General features: G+C 37.1%; 2 protein-coding genes across 2 annotated transcripts; one reads left to right on the top strand and one right to left on the bottom strand.

Moving 5' to 3' along the window:
• Positions 1 to 1,712: 1,712 nt before the first annotated feature.
• LOC127439079 (39S ribosomal protein L54, mitochondrial-like) lies at positions 1,713 to 3,042 on the bottom strand. Its single transcript, XM_051695121.1, has 3 exons — positions 2,849 to 3,042; positions 2,314 to 2,470; positions 1,713 to 2,203 (listed from the first exon to the last, which is right to left on the bottom strand). The coding sequence occupies exons 1-3, from the start codon at positions 2,985 to 2,987 to the stop codon at positions 2,071 to 2,073; spliced, it is 429 nt and encodes a 142-aa protein (XP_051551081.1). The 5' UTR covers positions 2,988 to 3,042; the 3' UTR covers positions 1,713 to 2,070.
• Positions 3,043 to 3,225: 183 nt separating this feature from the next.
• LOC127439080 (protein FAM32A-like) lies at positions 3,226 to 5,914 on the top strand. The gene is made up of 4 exons (XM_051695122.1): positions 3,226 to 3,379; positions 3,558 to 3,696; positions 3,833 to 3,886; positions 4,454 to 5,914. The coding sequence occupies exons 1-4, from the start codon at positions 3,240 to 3,242 to the stop codon at positions 4,520 to 4,522; spliced, it is 402 nt and encodes a 133-aa protein (XP_051551082.1). The 5' UTR covers positions 3,226 to 3,239; the 3' UTR covers positions 4,523 to 5,914.
• Positions 5,915 to 14,041: the final 8,127 nt, after the last annotated feature.

The following is a 14,041-nucleotide window of genomic DNA, read 5'->3' as shown; positions in this document are numbered from 1 at the left end:
GGTGTAACCGAGTCAGGTTTGTAGGCCTCCTTGCTTGCACACGCTTTTTCAGTTCTGCCCACAAATTATCTATTGGACTGAAGTCAGGGCTTTGTGATGGCCACTCCAATACCTTGACTTTGTTGTCCTTAAGCCATTTTGCCACAACTTTGGAGGTATGCTTGGGGTCACTGTCCATTTGGAAGACCCATCTGCGACCGAGCTTTAACTTCCTGGCTGATATCTTGAGATGTTGCTTCAATATATCCACACAATTTTCCTTTCTCATGATGCCATCTATTTTGTGAAGTGCATCAGTCCCTCCTGCAGCAAAGCACCCCCACAACATGATGCTGCCACCCCCATGCTTCACGGTTGGGATGGTGTTCTTCAGCTTGCAAGCCTCACCCTTTTTCCTCCAAACATAACGATGTTTATTATAGCCAAACAGTTCAAATTTGTTTCATCAGACCAGAGGATATTTCTCCAAAAAGTAAGATCTTTGTCCCCATGTGCACTTGCAAACTGTAGTCTGGCTTTTTTATGGTGGTTTTGGACCAGTAGCTTCTTCCTTGCTGAGCAGCCTTTCAGGTTATGTTGATATAGGACTCGTTTTACTGTGGATATAGATACTTGTCTACCTGTTTCCTCCAGCATCTTCACAAGGCCCTTTGCTGTTGTTCTGGGATTGATTTGCAATTTTTGCACCAAACTACATTCATCTCTAGGAGACAGAATATATACTGTAAAATGTCATTTGTAACGTATACCGTTAGATTACTCAAGGTCAGTAACGTATTCTAAATACTTTGGATTACTTCTTCAGCACTGGTATATTTTTTCACTTGTTTTCACTATAAAAACTCTGCCAGTACAGTAAGACAAAATACACATGTTAAAAATACATTCTCTGAGAAACCTAAATATCTTATGCAGTTTTGTTTCTACACACTGAAAAGAAGGAAATCTACTGAGCATCACAAAGAACAGCATCACATTAAAACTGAGTTGGTCTATTTCTTCTGCTCCAAACTTACTTCTCTGTCTGCTAATATCATTGTAACACATCATAATAAAGTGTTTCACCGCTGTTCAAATGCACTTTAGATCACATCATTTATATGTATAAATGTTTTCCATCTGAAAGGACTAAATATTAAAAGAAACAAAGGACAATAAAATGCAAAGTAATCTCTTCAGTAATCAAAACACTTTTTGAATGTAACTGTATTCAGATTACCAATGATTTAAATTGTAACTGTAGTGGAATACAGTTACTAATATTCTGTATTTTAAATACGTATTCCCGTTACATGTATTCCGTTACTCCCCAACCCTGTCCACAAGTACACCTCCAACTCAGTACACCTCCTATCAGAAGGTAACTGTCTAATTGTCTAAAGGCTTGACATCATTTTTATCATTTCCAAGCTGCTTAAAGGCACAGTTAACTTAGTGTATGTAAACTTCTGTCCCACTGGAATTGTGATAGTCAGTTAAAAGTGAAACAATCTGTCTGTAAACAACTGTTGGAAAAATTACTTGTGTCATACACAAAGTAGATGTCCTAAACAACTTGCCAAAACTATAGTTTGCTAATATTAAATCTGTGGAGTGGTTAAAAAATTAGTTACCCAAGTGTATGTAAACTTCTGACTTCAAATGTAGATAGATAGATAGATTAAGCTTTCTTCCAAAATATGCACAACACATTACACATTTTTAGACATGGCTAATTGATAATGTAATAAGAAGTTTATTTTTTCATGTGACTGGAGTGAGACAATACACATAATGACATTAATAGTAATACATAGAATGACAACAAAACTCTTAAATACACACAGTAGCAAAAATATAACCACTTGATCCTTGGGTACAGGAGAACCAAAATTCAAAAACTTTGTTTTTGCAAGTTTGTTTATCCTTTCCAGTACTGATTTAATCGGTAAATTGGCAAAGGGACTGGGCTTTCAAGAACTGTGAAACTCTCTGTATCGGTAGTCCAGTCAGCTAACTAACAGAATGTGACCTGTGGCCCAGGTAATGTCCACTGTGCCTGCTAGGAAAGCATGATTCTTTCCAAATCCTTTACATCTTTTTGCCTTTATGCAGTTTATTATGTCTCCAAATATGTTCCTTCCTTAAAAGCTTCCAGTATTCCCGACTGTCTGGATCCAGTTCATTAAGTTTTTTGGTTGGACCAAGGTCCAACTGAAATAGCCTGAAAGAATGTAGCAAAATATACAACTTGGGTTACAAGCATTTCAATTCATCATATTAAATAGGACAATAAATGCATTAAGAAAGCACATAGTAAATAACCATTCATACCATTCTGGATACTCTTCCTTGGGTTTAAGTGGTGGGTCCTCGCCCTGTTTGAAAATGTTGACTCCAACTGCATGAGTGCAAAGTTTCACTGGATCCTTACAAATTTCTGGGCCCTTAATAACTTCCTTTACCATTCCTTTCCCTTTCCCTTTGATTGCTAAAAAAGGCAAGAAAAATCATCATACACCAAATTTCCAAATGAAGTCGAGCTAATAAAAAAAAAAAAAAAGCCATTATACTTTATAATACTATTATATTTTAAATATACTACTGTAAAACATTATTTGGTGTATTTTAGAAATCTATTTGATTTAGATTTTGAGTAGCATGAAATTCCTCATTTGTATTTGACAGTAACACTCTTGTTCATATAGGTATTCTATATACATTATGTATTAAATGACATGTTGACAAAAACTGTACTAAATGTAATATAGTTCAGTCAAATAAATGTTTTAAATTAAATTTAATACACTTGGCAAGGTCAGATGTTGTAGGCTAATGTTGACACCTAAGGATACAGCTTCAAACTTACCTGCTTTCTTTGCATAACAACGATACTGGATAAGAAAAGCACTCACACAACACTCGTTATAGGCATTAAGAGAAGGCCATTTTAACCTCTTGAAAGAATACAGTACATTATGTAGTGCCATTGTGCCTTTTCTGGTCATCCACCATGCTATCCGGATATACACGTGAGACGTACTTTCGGGAGAAGCTGCAACGCGCATGCGCACTTTGATCCAAGATGGAGCCTTGTTGGCTCAAGCGTTACCAGTTGCAATAGCGCTTTTCTAAACATTTCAAAAAATCCTTTCCAAACGTTCAGTGCAACTCAATTTCAACAAGGAGTGTACAGAATGTAAAATAATAGAAAATTAAAGGCACGTTATTAATCGAACATTGTCATTCCAGTCCGCTAGATGGCAGTAAAACAAATGATAATTTGTTATGTCTTCAGTTGGACGGAAACCAGTCGACGCAGAGAAGCAAACATGTCTGAGTATGTGTCTGTCCAGAAAGGCTCTTTAAAACTAAAAGGAGTCTCTTTGGCAAGTAAAAAGTATGTAGTTGGTTATATTCTTGCATTCCTATATATTTTAAGTGAATTTGTATCTCTTTGTGATGGAAAAATCGTCAACTATGACTAAGTAAACAGGACAGTTAGCTGTTATGCTAGCTCGCTGTTGTTTTGTGTTACGCAATATAAAAATGTTGACTGAAATGCGTTTTTTTACTAGAAAGAAGAAGAAGGATCAGGAAAGGAAACACTTAGAGCAGCAGGTGTTGACCACTCAAAATGAGGAGGGAACTAAGAAAGGATATGTTGACAAGAGAACACCAGCTCAGATGGCATTTGACAAATTACAAGAGAAAAGGGTATTTATGGCATTGATTTTTGTTATTTTATATTATATATTTAAAGAGGTATTTTCAATTGCTGTTAAACATCCTATTGGATTGTAAAGTGATGTATTTGTTCTTCTCTTATCGATTTTTCTTTCTTTCATATTAGCAAATGGAGAGAATTTTGAAGAAGGCCTCCAAAACCCACAAGAGAAGAGTTGAGGTAAGCCTGTGCTCATAATAAAGGAGAACACTTGTAATTTTGACTTGAAGTTGGGCATTCATCACTACGACATGTCACACATTCAATTGGGAAACAACATACAGAAGAAGCCAAACTTAATCAAATACACAATGAATCACGGCAAAAGCTCTTTTTCTGTTGTACCAGTGAATAAACATAAGTGAATAAACCTGTATCACCACATGTCATATATGATTTAATGCATGGTATCTAACAAATGATCAGTTTGCTTAAAACAAACCACGAAGTGTGAGTCCTCAGTTGACTTTCATATTTATACATATATATAACAAATTAATATAATATTATTTAAATAAATTCGAGAAGTTGAAATTATTTAGCAAAATCATTGGTTACCATCATCTTTTATTTCGGCACGCCCCTTCCAACATCACAACTCGGCAACTCTGGTATCATCTAGAATTACAAGTTTCCCACTTGTAAATACGACTTGATCATTCATGTGCTCGGAACTCGTAATTTTGATATTTCCGACTCCACTTGAAGGGCACAATAGACACAGCTGTTTTCTTTGTTGCGTTACAGGATTTCAACAGACATCTGGACAAATTAACGGAGCATTATGACATTCCCAAAGTCAGCTGGACAAAATAAATAACATCTATGGATTTTCTACGGATCTGGTTGCAGGCAGAGTAAAAGTAGCTGCCAATGTCGCAATGTATGCTTTTTTTTTTTAATATATATTATTCTATTTTTTTGCTTTCTCACAATGCAGTAATATGACCAACTCAGTTTTAATGTGATGCTGTTCTTTGTGATGCTCAGTAGATTTCCTTCTTTTGAGTTTGTAGAAAATGTGTTCACCATTGATTGGAAGCTTTTGATTGACTTTTACACATGTTCCTCAGTAAGCCTCCACATGTGTGCCTGCAGCAAGCAGTATATTTTGTAAATTGTTAGTTATTCTGAAGTATCTTTTTCGGGGTTCTTTTTTCTTCTTTAAACCCCTTGTAAAATTAATGTAAGACAACATTTACTTTGGTGTTTATGGAATGTTTTTTTGGTGCATGTTTTGCATTGATTGCGTTCTGTAGTACTAATTGATTCTGTTCTTTAAGACCTCTATTACCAAATATACTGTACATCCAAAGTTTTTATTTGTTCTTAGTATTCCTTAAGATTTTTTAACTATATACTGTTATATATGTATGTGCAATACACAAACTGGTTTTTAGGTTTAGGTTCTGACAGTTTGTTTTGCCATCTGGTTATAGTTTGCTTTGTAATTACCAGCGTGTTATCTTGAAAAAGATAAAGGGTAGGACATTGTAGATTTTGTTCTGATGTCTTGAAGAATTATGTTTTTTATTTTTTTATTCCGTTGCCTATAAATGGATTGCAAAATAGTTCAGTACAAGCAGGTGGCAATGTTGGTTTAGGAGTGACTGAACAATACCAAATGGATTGACTTGTGGGCCAGTACGGAATTGCATCCTACCATAATACTCTTACCATTTCTGCCATAGACAGATGTTGCAGTAGTATGGGCAGTATGCCATTCCAAACTCAGCCATGGAATCTAAAAGATCATTTGTGGACATTTATTATTATTATTATTAATTTTTATGGTGGTCATCAAAAAATATGTGGAAGTTGGCTGCCTTGATCTTTGATCTAATAGAGTTGTTGCCCACTGGTCAACCAAACACTGGTGAGATTAACTTTACAAGTCCTATTTAAAGAAGAAAATACAATAATGTGACCATGTTCATTTTACACCACTAGGTCTCTTCTCTCTACATTCTGTAGCTTATGTGGTCTTTACAGTTGGTAAAAGTAGCATAGAGATGTACGAATCACAAACAAACCGCTCACTTTATTATAATCCGTTCCTTTAATTGAAGCGATCCATGCGAATGGCAAGTAAAAAGCCTGCCTAAACCGAATTCTTTTTATCGTTTGATGATCTTCCGCAAGTTATAAATGGGTGTACGATGTTAACGATCTAAATTATGACTTCTGTCAATAAAAATGGAAAGGTTATATTTTGTTGTTGTGGTTATGAGATGCATTTTCTTGTTTCTAATGGACAATTCAGGTGCAAACTGTATTTTAAGTAAAATAAGAAGCTGAACAAAATGCAATACATATGTTCACAACTAGAAATTTAATCTCTGAGTCAGTTTATCGTAAAATAGGTTCCAAGGCACACTTTAGTTATTAGATAAAACCACCTTAATTGGATTGGCTATTTCTTAGTGAATCTGAATCAGTTTGTTGAAATGATTCATTGAAGCAAACAGTTTGAATGGACCGTTTGGCTAAAATGAGTTGGAGCCAACACCGTTTACCGTTTGTGTGTGTGTGTGTGTGCATGGATGAGTTCGGAATGGCATCCTACCCATGCTACTCTTACTACTACTGCCATTTGTGTCTGTGGCAGAAATAGTATCAGTAGTATGCAATTCCGGACTCAGCCCATGTCTACTCGACACACATGGGATGAACAAACACGAAATGTGAAAACCACATAATCACCTTGTTAATTACACACTCATAAACTGAAATTTATCAAAGCGCTGTCATGGTGTGTAATTGTAGATCAGCATGACATGTCCTTAACATCAAAAAATCGCTTAACGTGAATCTAAGTAATTTTGCATTTGAATATGGCATTTTGAATGTGGCAAATTGTTAAGCATATTATAATACATTAAAGAACCATCAAAGAGCTTAGGAGAGCTCTAAACAGGGCCCTTAATCAACAATTTGTTGAGATGAAACACTAGGCAAATGTTTGACTGGCTAAATATCAGAATAATCCAAAAAGCAACCAACATACCTCACAAAACTAATTAGTTATGCACTATATTTCATGCCATGTCACCTCAATATGTGTGTGAACGTGTACCAATGAGTTCAGGGTATATGTCAGGCCTAAATTTCCCCTTGAGCCAATATCTACAAAACCCCAGACACTTCACCTTAATTAGAATTTAGTCATAAATTACTGTTTCAGTGGTGAACAGGGTGGATTCTCAGGGTCTGTGACATTGGATAAGTGTCCCATATGGTTCTGATGAGAATGTAGAGTACTGATGTTATCACAGGCCTGACATCACAAGGTTCAACTGCAATACCGATGTAATTCTTAGTCCTATATTGAACTTGTCTTATCTTTAAGATTTAAAACATTGGTTGCCTTTTGGCTACAGTTTGTGTTCTGACTTTAAATGAGAAAATTAAATACTTAGCAGGGGTGTATTTTTTCAGTTATTACACATTATGCAATCTCCACACTGTGAAAAACATTTAGCACATCATATGGAGTAAATAGCACAATGGAAATTCCCTTGTGAAACTTTCAGTTTTAATTCATCCTCAGATGCACCCATGAACCACAGACACTGAAGAGGATCCCTTTTTTTTTTTAAAGATATTTACTGTAAGAGAGGGAAGTGCATTTGTACAGCTTCCTAAAAAGCAAAAATTGCTTCAACAATTGCCTCAAGATTTTCTGTTACCTTCACAACTGATGCAAACATACAGTGATGGAAAATGCAGTTTTAATCATTGAAGGTGAAGCCACTAACAGCCTCAAACCAAACTGGAAAATAAACACTCTTCATATCTTCCATTGTTCAGCCAAACTGGTAGTCATGCTCCAAATACACCATTGGTCGAGGCAATATTGTTTTGTCCAGCCTAGTCAGGCCTCTCAAACAAACAGATTTCAATGTCATTTGGTGCCACTATTGGTGCAAAAATCTTAAGGTAAAAAGTGAAAGAGGAAGTGAATTATTTTATTTTAGAATCATTTAAATTTCATTTTATTTTTCTCTTTAAGTTGAGGTGGGACACACTTGTGCTGTCGCCACCATTGAGGTTCAAGAATAAATCTAAAACCATGATGAACCCACAAAACTCATCACCCAAGATGCACCGCTAGTCTCTAATCACGAGCATGATGCCTGCATGGGCCACAGGAGCTAAACACAGACTTCAAACCCACAAACATAATGAAAGTGCTGTTATGGAGATATGGGTCTCAATGAAAAACAGAAGGTCTTTCTGAAGCTTCCCGAGAAGGATCAAACTGCAGTGCAGGGTGACGCAGTCAGATTTTAGGCATGCTCAAATACAGTGGTGGCCAAAAATATTGGCACCCTTGGTAAATATGAGCATAGAAGGCTGTGAAAAAAAATATATGCATTGTTTATCCTTTTGATCTTTCATTCAAAAAATTCACAAAAATCTAACCTTTAATTGAAGTAAAACAATTGAAAGAGGGGAAATATTTTTCTCTAAAACACGTTGGCCACAATTATTGGCACCCCTAGAATTTCTTATGAGTAAAATATATCTGAAGTATGTTCCCATTCATATGAGGTAACACACAGGCCAAATTCCCTTAAACATCAATCACAGAGGGTTAGACCTAAAGAATATAGTTCTGATGTGTGGCAAAAGGTTGTTGAGCTTCACAAAATGGGAAGTGGTTATAAGGAAATAACCAAAGCATTGAAAATGTCCATTTACACCATCAAGGCAATGATTAGCAAGTTCCAATCAACTGGTAACCTTAAGAATCGTCCTGGAAAAGGATGTGTGTATATATTGTCTCCACACACAGTGAGGAGGATGGTTCAAGTGGCCAAAGAATCTCCAAGGATCACAGCTGGAGAATTGCAGAAATCAGTTGAGTCTTGGGGTCAGAAAGTCTCAAAAAATATCAGACATCACCTACATCACCACAAGTTGTTTGGGAGGGTTTCAAGAAAAAAAGCCTCTGCTCTCATCCAACAACAAACTCAAGCTTCTTCAGTTTGCCAGACATTACTGGAACTTCAGATGCGACTGGATTCTATGGTCAGATTAAACATAAAAAGAGCTTTTTGGCAGCAAACACCAGAGATGGGTTTGGCGCACAGAGAGATGAAGTACCCAATGCCCACGGTTAAATGTGGTGCTGGATCTTTAATGATGTGGGGCTGTTTTTCTGCCAGAGGTCCTGGACATCTTGTTCGGATACATGGCATTAAGGACTCTATCAAATACCAACAGATAAAAAATAAAAACCTGGCTGCCTCTACCTGAAAGCTTACAATGGGCCCTGGTTGCATCTTCCAGCAGGACAATGATCCAAAACAAACGTCAAAATCAACACAAAAATGGTTCACTGACCACAAAATCAAGGTTCTGCCATGGCCATCCCAGTTCCCTGACCTGAACTCCATAGAAAATGTGTGGGGTGAACTGAAGAGGAGAGTCCACCAACATGGACCTCTGAATTTGAAGGATCTGTAGAGATTCTGTATGGAGGAATGGTCTCAGATCCTTTGCCAGGTGTTTTCCAACCTCATTAGGCATTATAAGAGAAGATTCAGAGCTGTTATCTTGGCAAAGGGAGATTGCAAAAAGTATTGAATAAAAGGGTGCCAATAATTATGGCCAATGCGTTTTGGAGAAACATATTTATTTCATAATGAGATATTTCCCTTGTTTCAATTGTTTTACTTCAATTAAAGGTTAGATTTTTGTGATTTCTTTGAATGAAAGGTCAACAATGCAGATTTTTTTCACAGCCTTCTTTGTTCATATTTACCAAGGGTGCCAATATTTTTGGCCACAACTGTATAGTGGTCCATTTACAAAGCCATTGCAATGTATTAAGAATAAGATTAAACACATCTGGAAAAAAATATGTATAATGAAATGTTTGCACAGAGTAAACATTGCTGAAGGCCATTGACTGATTTCAGAGTTGACATTAAGTTGTAACAGACGTACTGTAATAGTAAAGTGATGTAGCCTACTCTGAATGTCTGTTCTGTATTCTTCCTCTGCAGCAGAGTTGGGGAAGCTACTTCGAAACTGTACTTTGCAATGTACAGTTGAAACAGAGTACAGTTGTAACACTATGAATATCTCATTAACTATCATTATCAGTGTGCACATTCACATTATCATCCTCTCTCTGTATAAGAAACATGGTAGCAAATGCTCCATCTAGAGTTTTGTTAGGTTTTATTCAGTCAGAAAGCTTAGATGAGTAAGCAATAATGTAGAACTAGATAGGTAGATAGCAAAATGAGTTACAACTGCACTCGTTCTATCCAAGTCTATCCTCGGCAAACACTCCTGGGCAGCTATTTTCTATGTAAACAAGGTGCATAAATGTACAGCTCCTATCTACTTGAATGGAGAAAGACCGAAATCTCCAAAGGTTGTTCAAATAACATATATCAAATTAGCAGTAATATCTGACAAATTGTTCTTCTGTAGCTCAGATCAAGCTAAAAAAAAAGCTATTTTTCAGGCTGGTCAGGCTATTACACATTCGCGAGTTGACTGTCAGGCGATGTCTGTATCTTAACGGTAATTGGCACTTATACCTGTAAGACCGGACTTCATTTTCTGTATCTGCCATATTGGGCATTCTAATTTCTCCCATTCATTTTAATACAAGTGCTCCGTCTCTGGCTAAATAGTTTCTCGTTAAACTACAGTCAAGCTCCTATTTTAAACAAGAAAAAGTAATGAACTACTTTGAAGCTACTTAAAGGGTGCAATATCTATTCAAATACATAGGCCTAACCATCAAATTATGTAACAAGGTATATAGATTAATCAGAGACATGGCAGAAAAAATGTGAATGAATAAAATCTCAATTAGGGTTAGTTTTACAGATAAATGTTGGGTGACAGAAAAAGATGAAAAATGTATTACAGCCTTCTTTATTTAACTGAGACAAAACAGTCCTTAACAGCAACATTTAGCTAAGTAGCTATCGCTCTAATATATCACTTTAAAATAAAGTCATTAGAGTGCCGCACCGTGTGACTTCTACGCAGGGACTGGAATGGCTGAATCGTTTTTTGAATTGACCTATTTGCACGAACCGTCCGAATGAACAGATTCATCAGAATTAACTTTCCAACAATATGAAGAGAGGACAGTTTGGGAGAGCGTGCGTTTTAATATTGTCTCAGCTAGGTCGGCAGGAATATTTGGCAAAAAAAAAGAACAACAACAACAACAATGTAGAGTTTTTTTCACACTACACTTCAGCTTGTAGGAAAGTACCAGAAGAGCTACAGTACTTTATTGAAAAAAGCTAAGCTACTGTCACGCTACTGAAATGTAGTTCAGTTAGCATTGCTACTTTCTACTTGATGCTTGATGCATCAAATCGTGTGAACATGAGAGGGTAAGAAATTCACATATGTGAATTGAGTGAGTGAGTGAGTTTATCGTATAAGGGGCTGTTCACACCGAAGAAGCTTTTTCGACCGTTCGTGCTGTTTTTCAACTGTAGTCCTATATTCATGCACAGTTGACTGTGTTGCCTTTCAAAGTATGCTCGTCTGACCATGAACAAATGCGAACATGTTCGATGCATGCGCACTACAACTGTTTTGCAATACACTTTAGTACAGTAAACGGCAGGCACATGCACCGAAGATGTGCACAGTCTGTCTGCGTGTCAAGAAAATCTGGACAGCATGCGGACTGTACTGATGACAAATTTCGTGGCACGCATACTTTGTGCGGAGCGATCACCAACACAGACAACCGAAGTATACTTTGGCCTTAAACATATACTTCACGGACATCTTTGACCATTGCACAGCTTCTCGCTCTTATAAGCCCAAAGTATACTTCAGACAGACGCGTCTGCGTAAAGGAAACATGATGCAAATTTTGTCATGAGTGCTTGAACACTGAATGCATGCAGCCTGATTTTTCTAACCGTGTGTACTCAGAACACGCAGAATACACATGTGCCTGGAATTATTTGCATTAATTAGTAGGTCCACAAGGTGGCAACACTCACAATTGAGCCATTGCTGTTATGAAAAAGTGCTAGAAGATGTAGGCTCTGTCCCAAATGGCACACTTGATGTAGACTTGCGGTCCATGAGACCGAAGGGTGTACCATTTTACATTTTAGAGCTCTGAGGGGTGCTCACAAGCGCCCTCTTTGCACCTTCAATGTGCCCTTCGTCTGAGCCCACATCAGACGAACTCCACAGCGGACTGCTACCCAGCAGTCCCCGCTGCTGATCCTCTTGACCAATCACAGTGGACAGGAGTTTCCGTGCTGGAGGAAAAATCATGGCAGACAAGGCAATGTTAATTGCAGATTAAATATTGATTTAAAAATCTTTTTTTCCTGATTGTCAATGACAGATCACTTGCTTTTGTTGTGTATTTAGTATCATATTTTAGTCTGATGTATATAACTGGTTCAAGGCTTTGTTTTATTTAGTTAAGTGTCTAGAACTGGAGCGCCCCATTTTTTTAGACACAGTGTCAAGTTAAAAAGAACTTGTCTCGAGACATTCGAGATAGTGTGCATTCTGCACTATTCGTGCCGCTGCGCAAGTACGCATTCTATGTGAATGGCCCTTAGGGGAAAACAACTGAAAAACTCTGGACGGATGCAAAAAACCATGAACGATGTGAATGAACCCAAACACATTTCTTGTCCTATCCTTTGTTAAAACATTTCTTTGCTGCTTGTTGTGTACCATTTTAACGTAAGTGTAACTATTTCAATTATGCTATGCAGAACAGAAGACAAGATAGACTGCTGACACCTCAAAGTCTCTGCTTGTTATTGGTCTTTTTCTGCAGATAAACTCCCAATGGAATTCCTGTCAGTGTTAGACTTTGATAAAACATAATATAAGTGTCCGGAGGGGGAAGTCCTGGTAAATAATGAACATAATTCATCTGAGTTGATGGTAAACCTTTGACATCGGGCAAGGGGGTCAGGTTTGTCCAGAATGTCCAAATTAGTACCACTTGGATGTAGAAAAAGAAAACACTTAAGGAAGACGGTGAAACTCAGACATTGATGTTATCTCTTACAATAACCATTAAGTGAAGAAAACAATGGGGAGAAAGCGTAGAATGCTCAGGGGGAATTAGGGCGTAATATTGAGAGCCTACTTGCACAGAGGTCTATCTGTAGCTGTCTGCCAATAGTGTTGAACTTTTGCAGCTAAGGGTCGGTTGATGACGAACGTTGTGCTAACCTGTGGGACTCCAAAAACACGACTAGAATGTTTATGTTACAATTTGTATGCCTCAGGTTTGCTACCATTGCTGAAACTCTACAATTGTGATGTCATAATGGGCATTCGAGCAAAAGACGCCAATGGAATAGTTGTTTTACATTGGCAGGCACAAAGGAAATGCAATTTAAGTACAACGTGCAAGCATTTCTTTGATTGATAATGAACTAGACAAGTTCTTGCCAATGCTTGAGCAGTCTTCCTGCACATAATAGAAGTTCCATCAACAGTTTGAAAGCCAAGATATGTAAAACATGCAAAAATCAAACAACTGCTTATAGCTGAAATTGTTTTTAATTTACCATTGGCACAAATTCAGTGAAAATGAGGACAACCGCCACATGTTTACAAATCTGCCAAGCGAGACTTTCAGAGAATCAAAACTCCACCTAGAGGAAATTAAGAGGGACGGATCTTGATAGAACATTGTAGTGAGTTGATTTTGTGCATTCTGGTGCTGGCATCTACTGCCAAACTTTTTTGGATTTCTTTCCAGAATGAGCAAGTTTTTCATTGCAACCTTTCCATAAATTCCTTCAAGTTCTTTACATAATAAGGAATAATTCACCCAAACATGAAAATTTCAACCCATGACCCTACATAGGACAAGCAGCTGTAGAAAATGGATCGATGGATGAAAATTCTGTAATTCTTTACTCACCCTCATTCCAAACCCCTATGAATTTCTTTCTACTTTGGCTCACAAAGAGGGAATTTTTAAAGAACATCCTGGCCACTCTTTAACATATAATGAAAATTAATGACAAAAATGACAAATCAAGTCAAGTTATTTTTATTTGTTTAACGTTTTTCACAACACATATTTCAAAGCAGCAACAGAAAACGTTGCTGTAATGTCTGTAATGTCTTAAAGTCCTCATTGAGTAATTATGATTTGTCTTTAGGCCCCCAATGAGCAAGCCAAAGGCGACTGTGTCAAGGAACCCAAAACTCCATAAGATGTTAGTTTATGGAGAAAAATAACCTTGGGAGAAACCAGGTTCTGCTGGGGAAGCAAGTTCCTCTCTGGCTATACAGCCTAAATGTAATGCCAATATTAGTTATCTATGTGTAGTAAAAACAAAT

Source organism: Myxocyprinus asiaticus, chromosome 50 (genome assembly GCF_019703515.2).
Source record: "Myxocyprinus asiaticus isolate MX2 ecotype Aquarium Trade chromosome 50, UBuf_Myxa_2, whole genome shotgun sequence".
Lineage (NCBI taxonomy): Eukaryota > Metazoa > Chordata > Actinopteri > Cypriniformes > Catostomidae > Myxocyprinus > Myxocyprinus asiaticus.
This window is presented reverse-complemented; position numbering and strand designations above follow the sequence as displayed.

What these genes read in the sequence shown, in the direction of transcription:
- LOC127439079 (XM_051695121.1), bottom strand. Translation starts at nt 2,987, where the DNA reads ATGACCAGAAAAGGCACAATGGCACTACATAATGTACTGTATTCTTTC. An exon ending in TTGTTATGCAAAGAAAGCAG is followed by an intron (nt 2,471 to 2,848) that starts GTAAGTTTGAAG and finishes TGCCTTTTTTAG; the next exon opens with CAATCAAAGGGAAAGGGAAA. An exon ending in AAGGAAGAGTATCCAGAATG is followed by an intron (nt 2,204 to 2,313) that starts GTATGAATGGTT and finishes ACATTCTTTCAG; the next exon opens with GCTATTTCAGTTGGACCTTG.
- LOC127439080 (XM_051695122.1), top strand. Translation starts at nt 3,240, where the DNA reads ATGGCAGTAAAACAAATGATAATTTGTTATGTCTTCAGTTGGACGGAA. An exon ending in GTCTCTTTGGCAAGTAAAAA is followed by an intron (nt 3,380 to 3,557) that starts GTATGTAGTTGG and finishes TTTTTTTACTAG; the next exon opens with AAAGAAGAAGAAGGATCAGG. An exon ending in ACAAATTACAAGAGAAAAGG is followed by an intron (nt 3,697 to 3,832) that starts GTATTTATGGCA and finishes CTTTCATATTAG; the next exon opens with CAAATGGAGAGAATTTTGAA.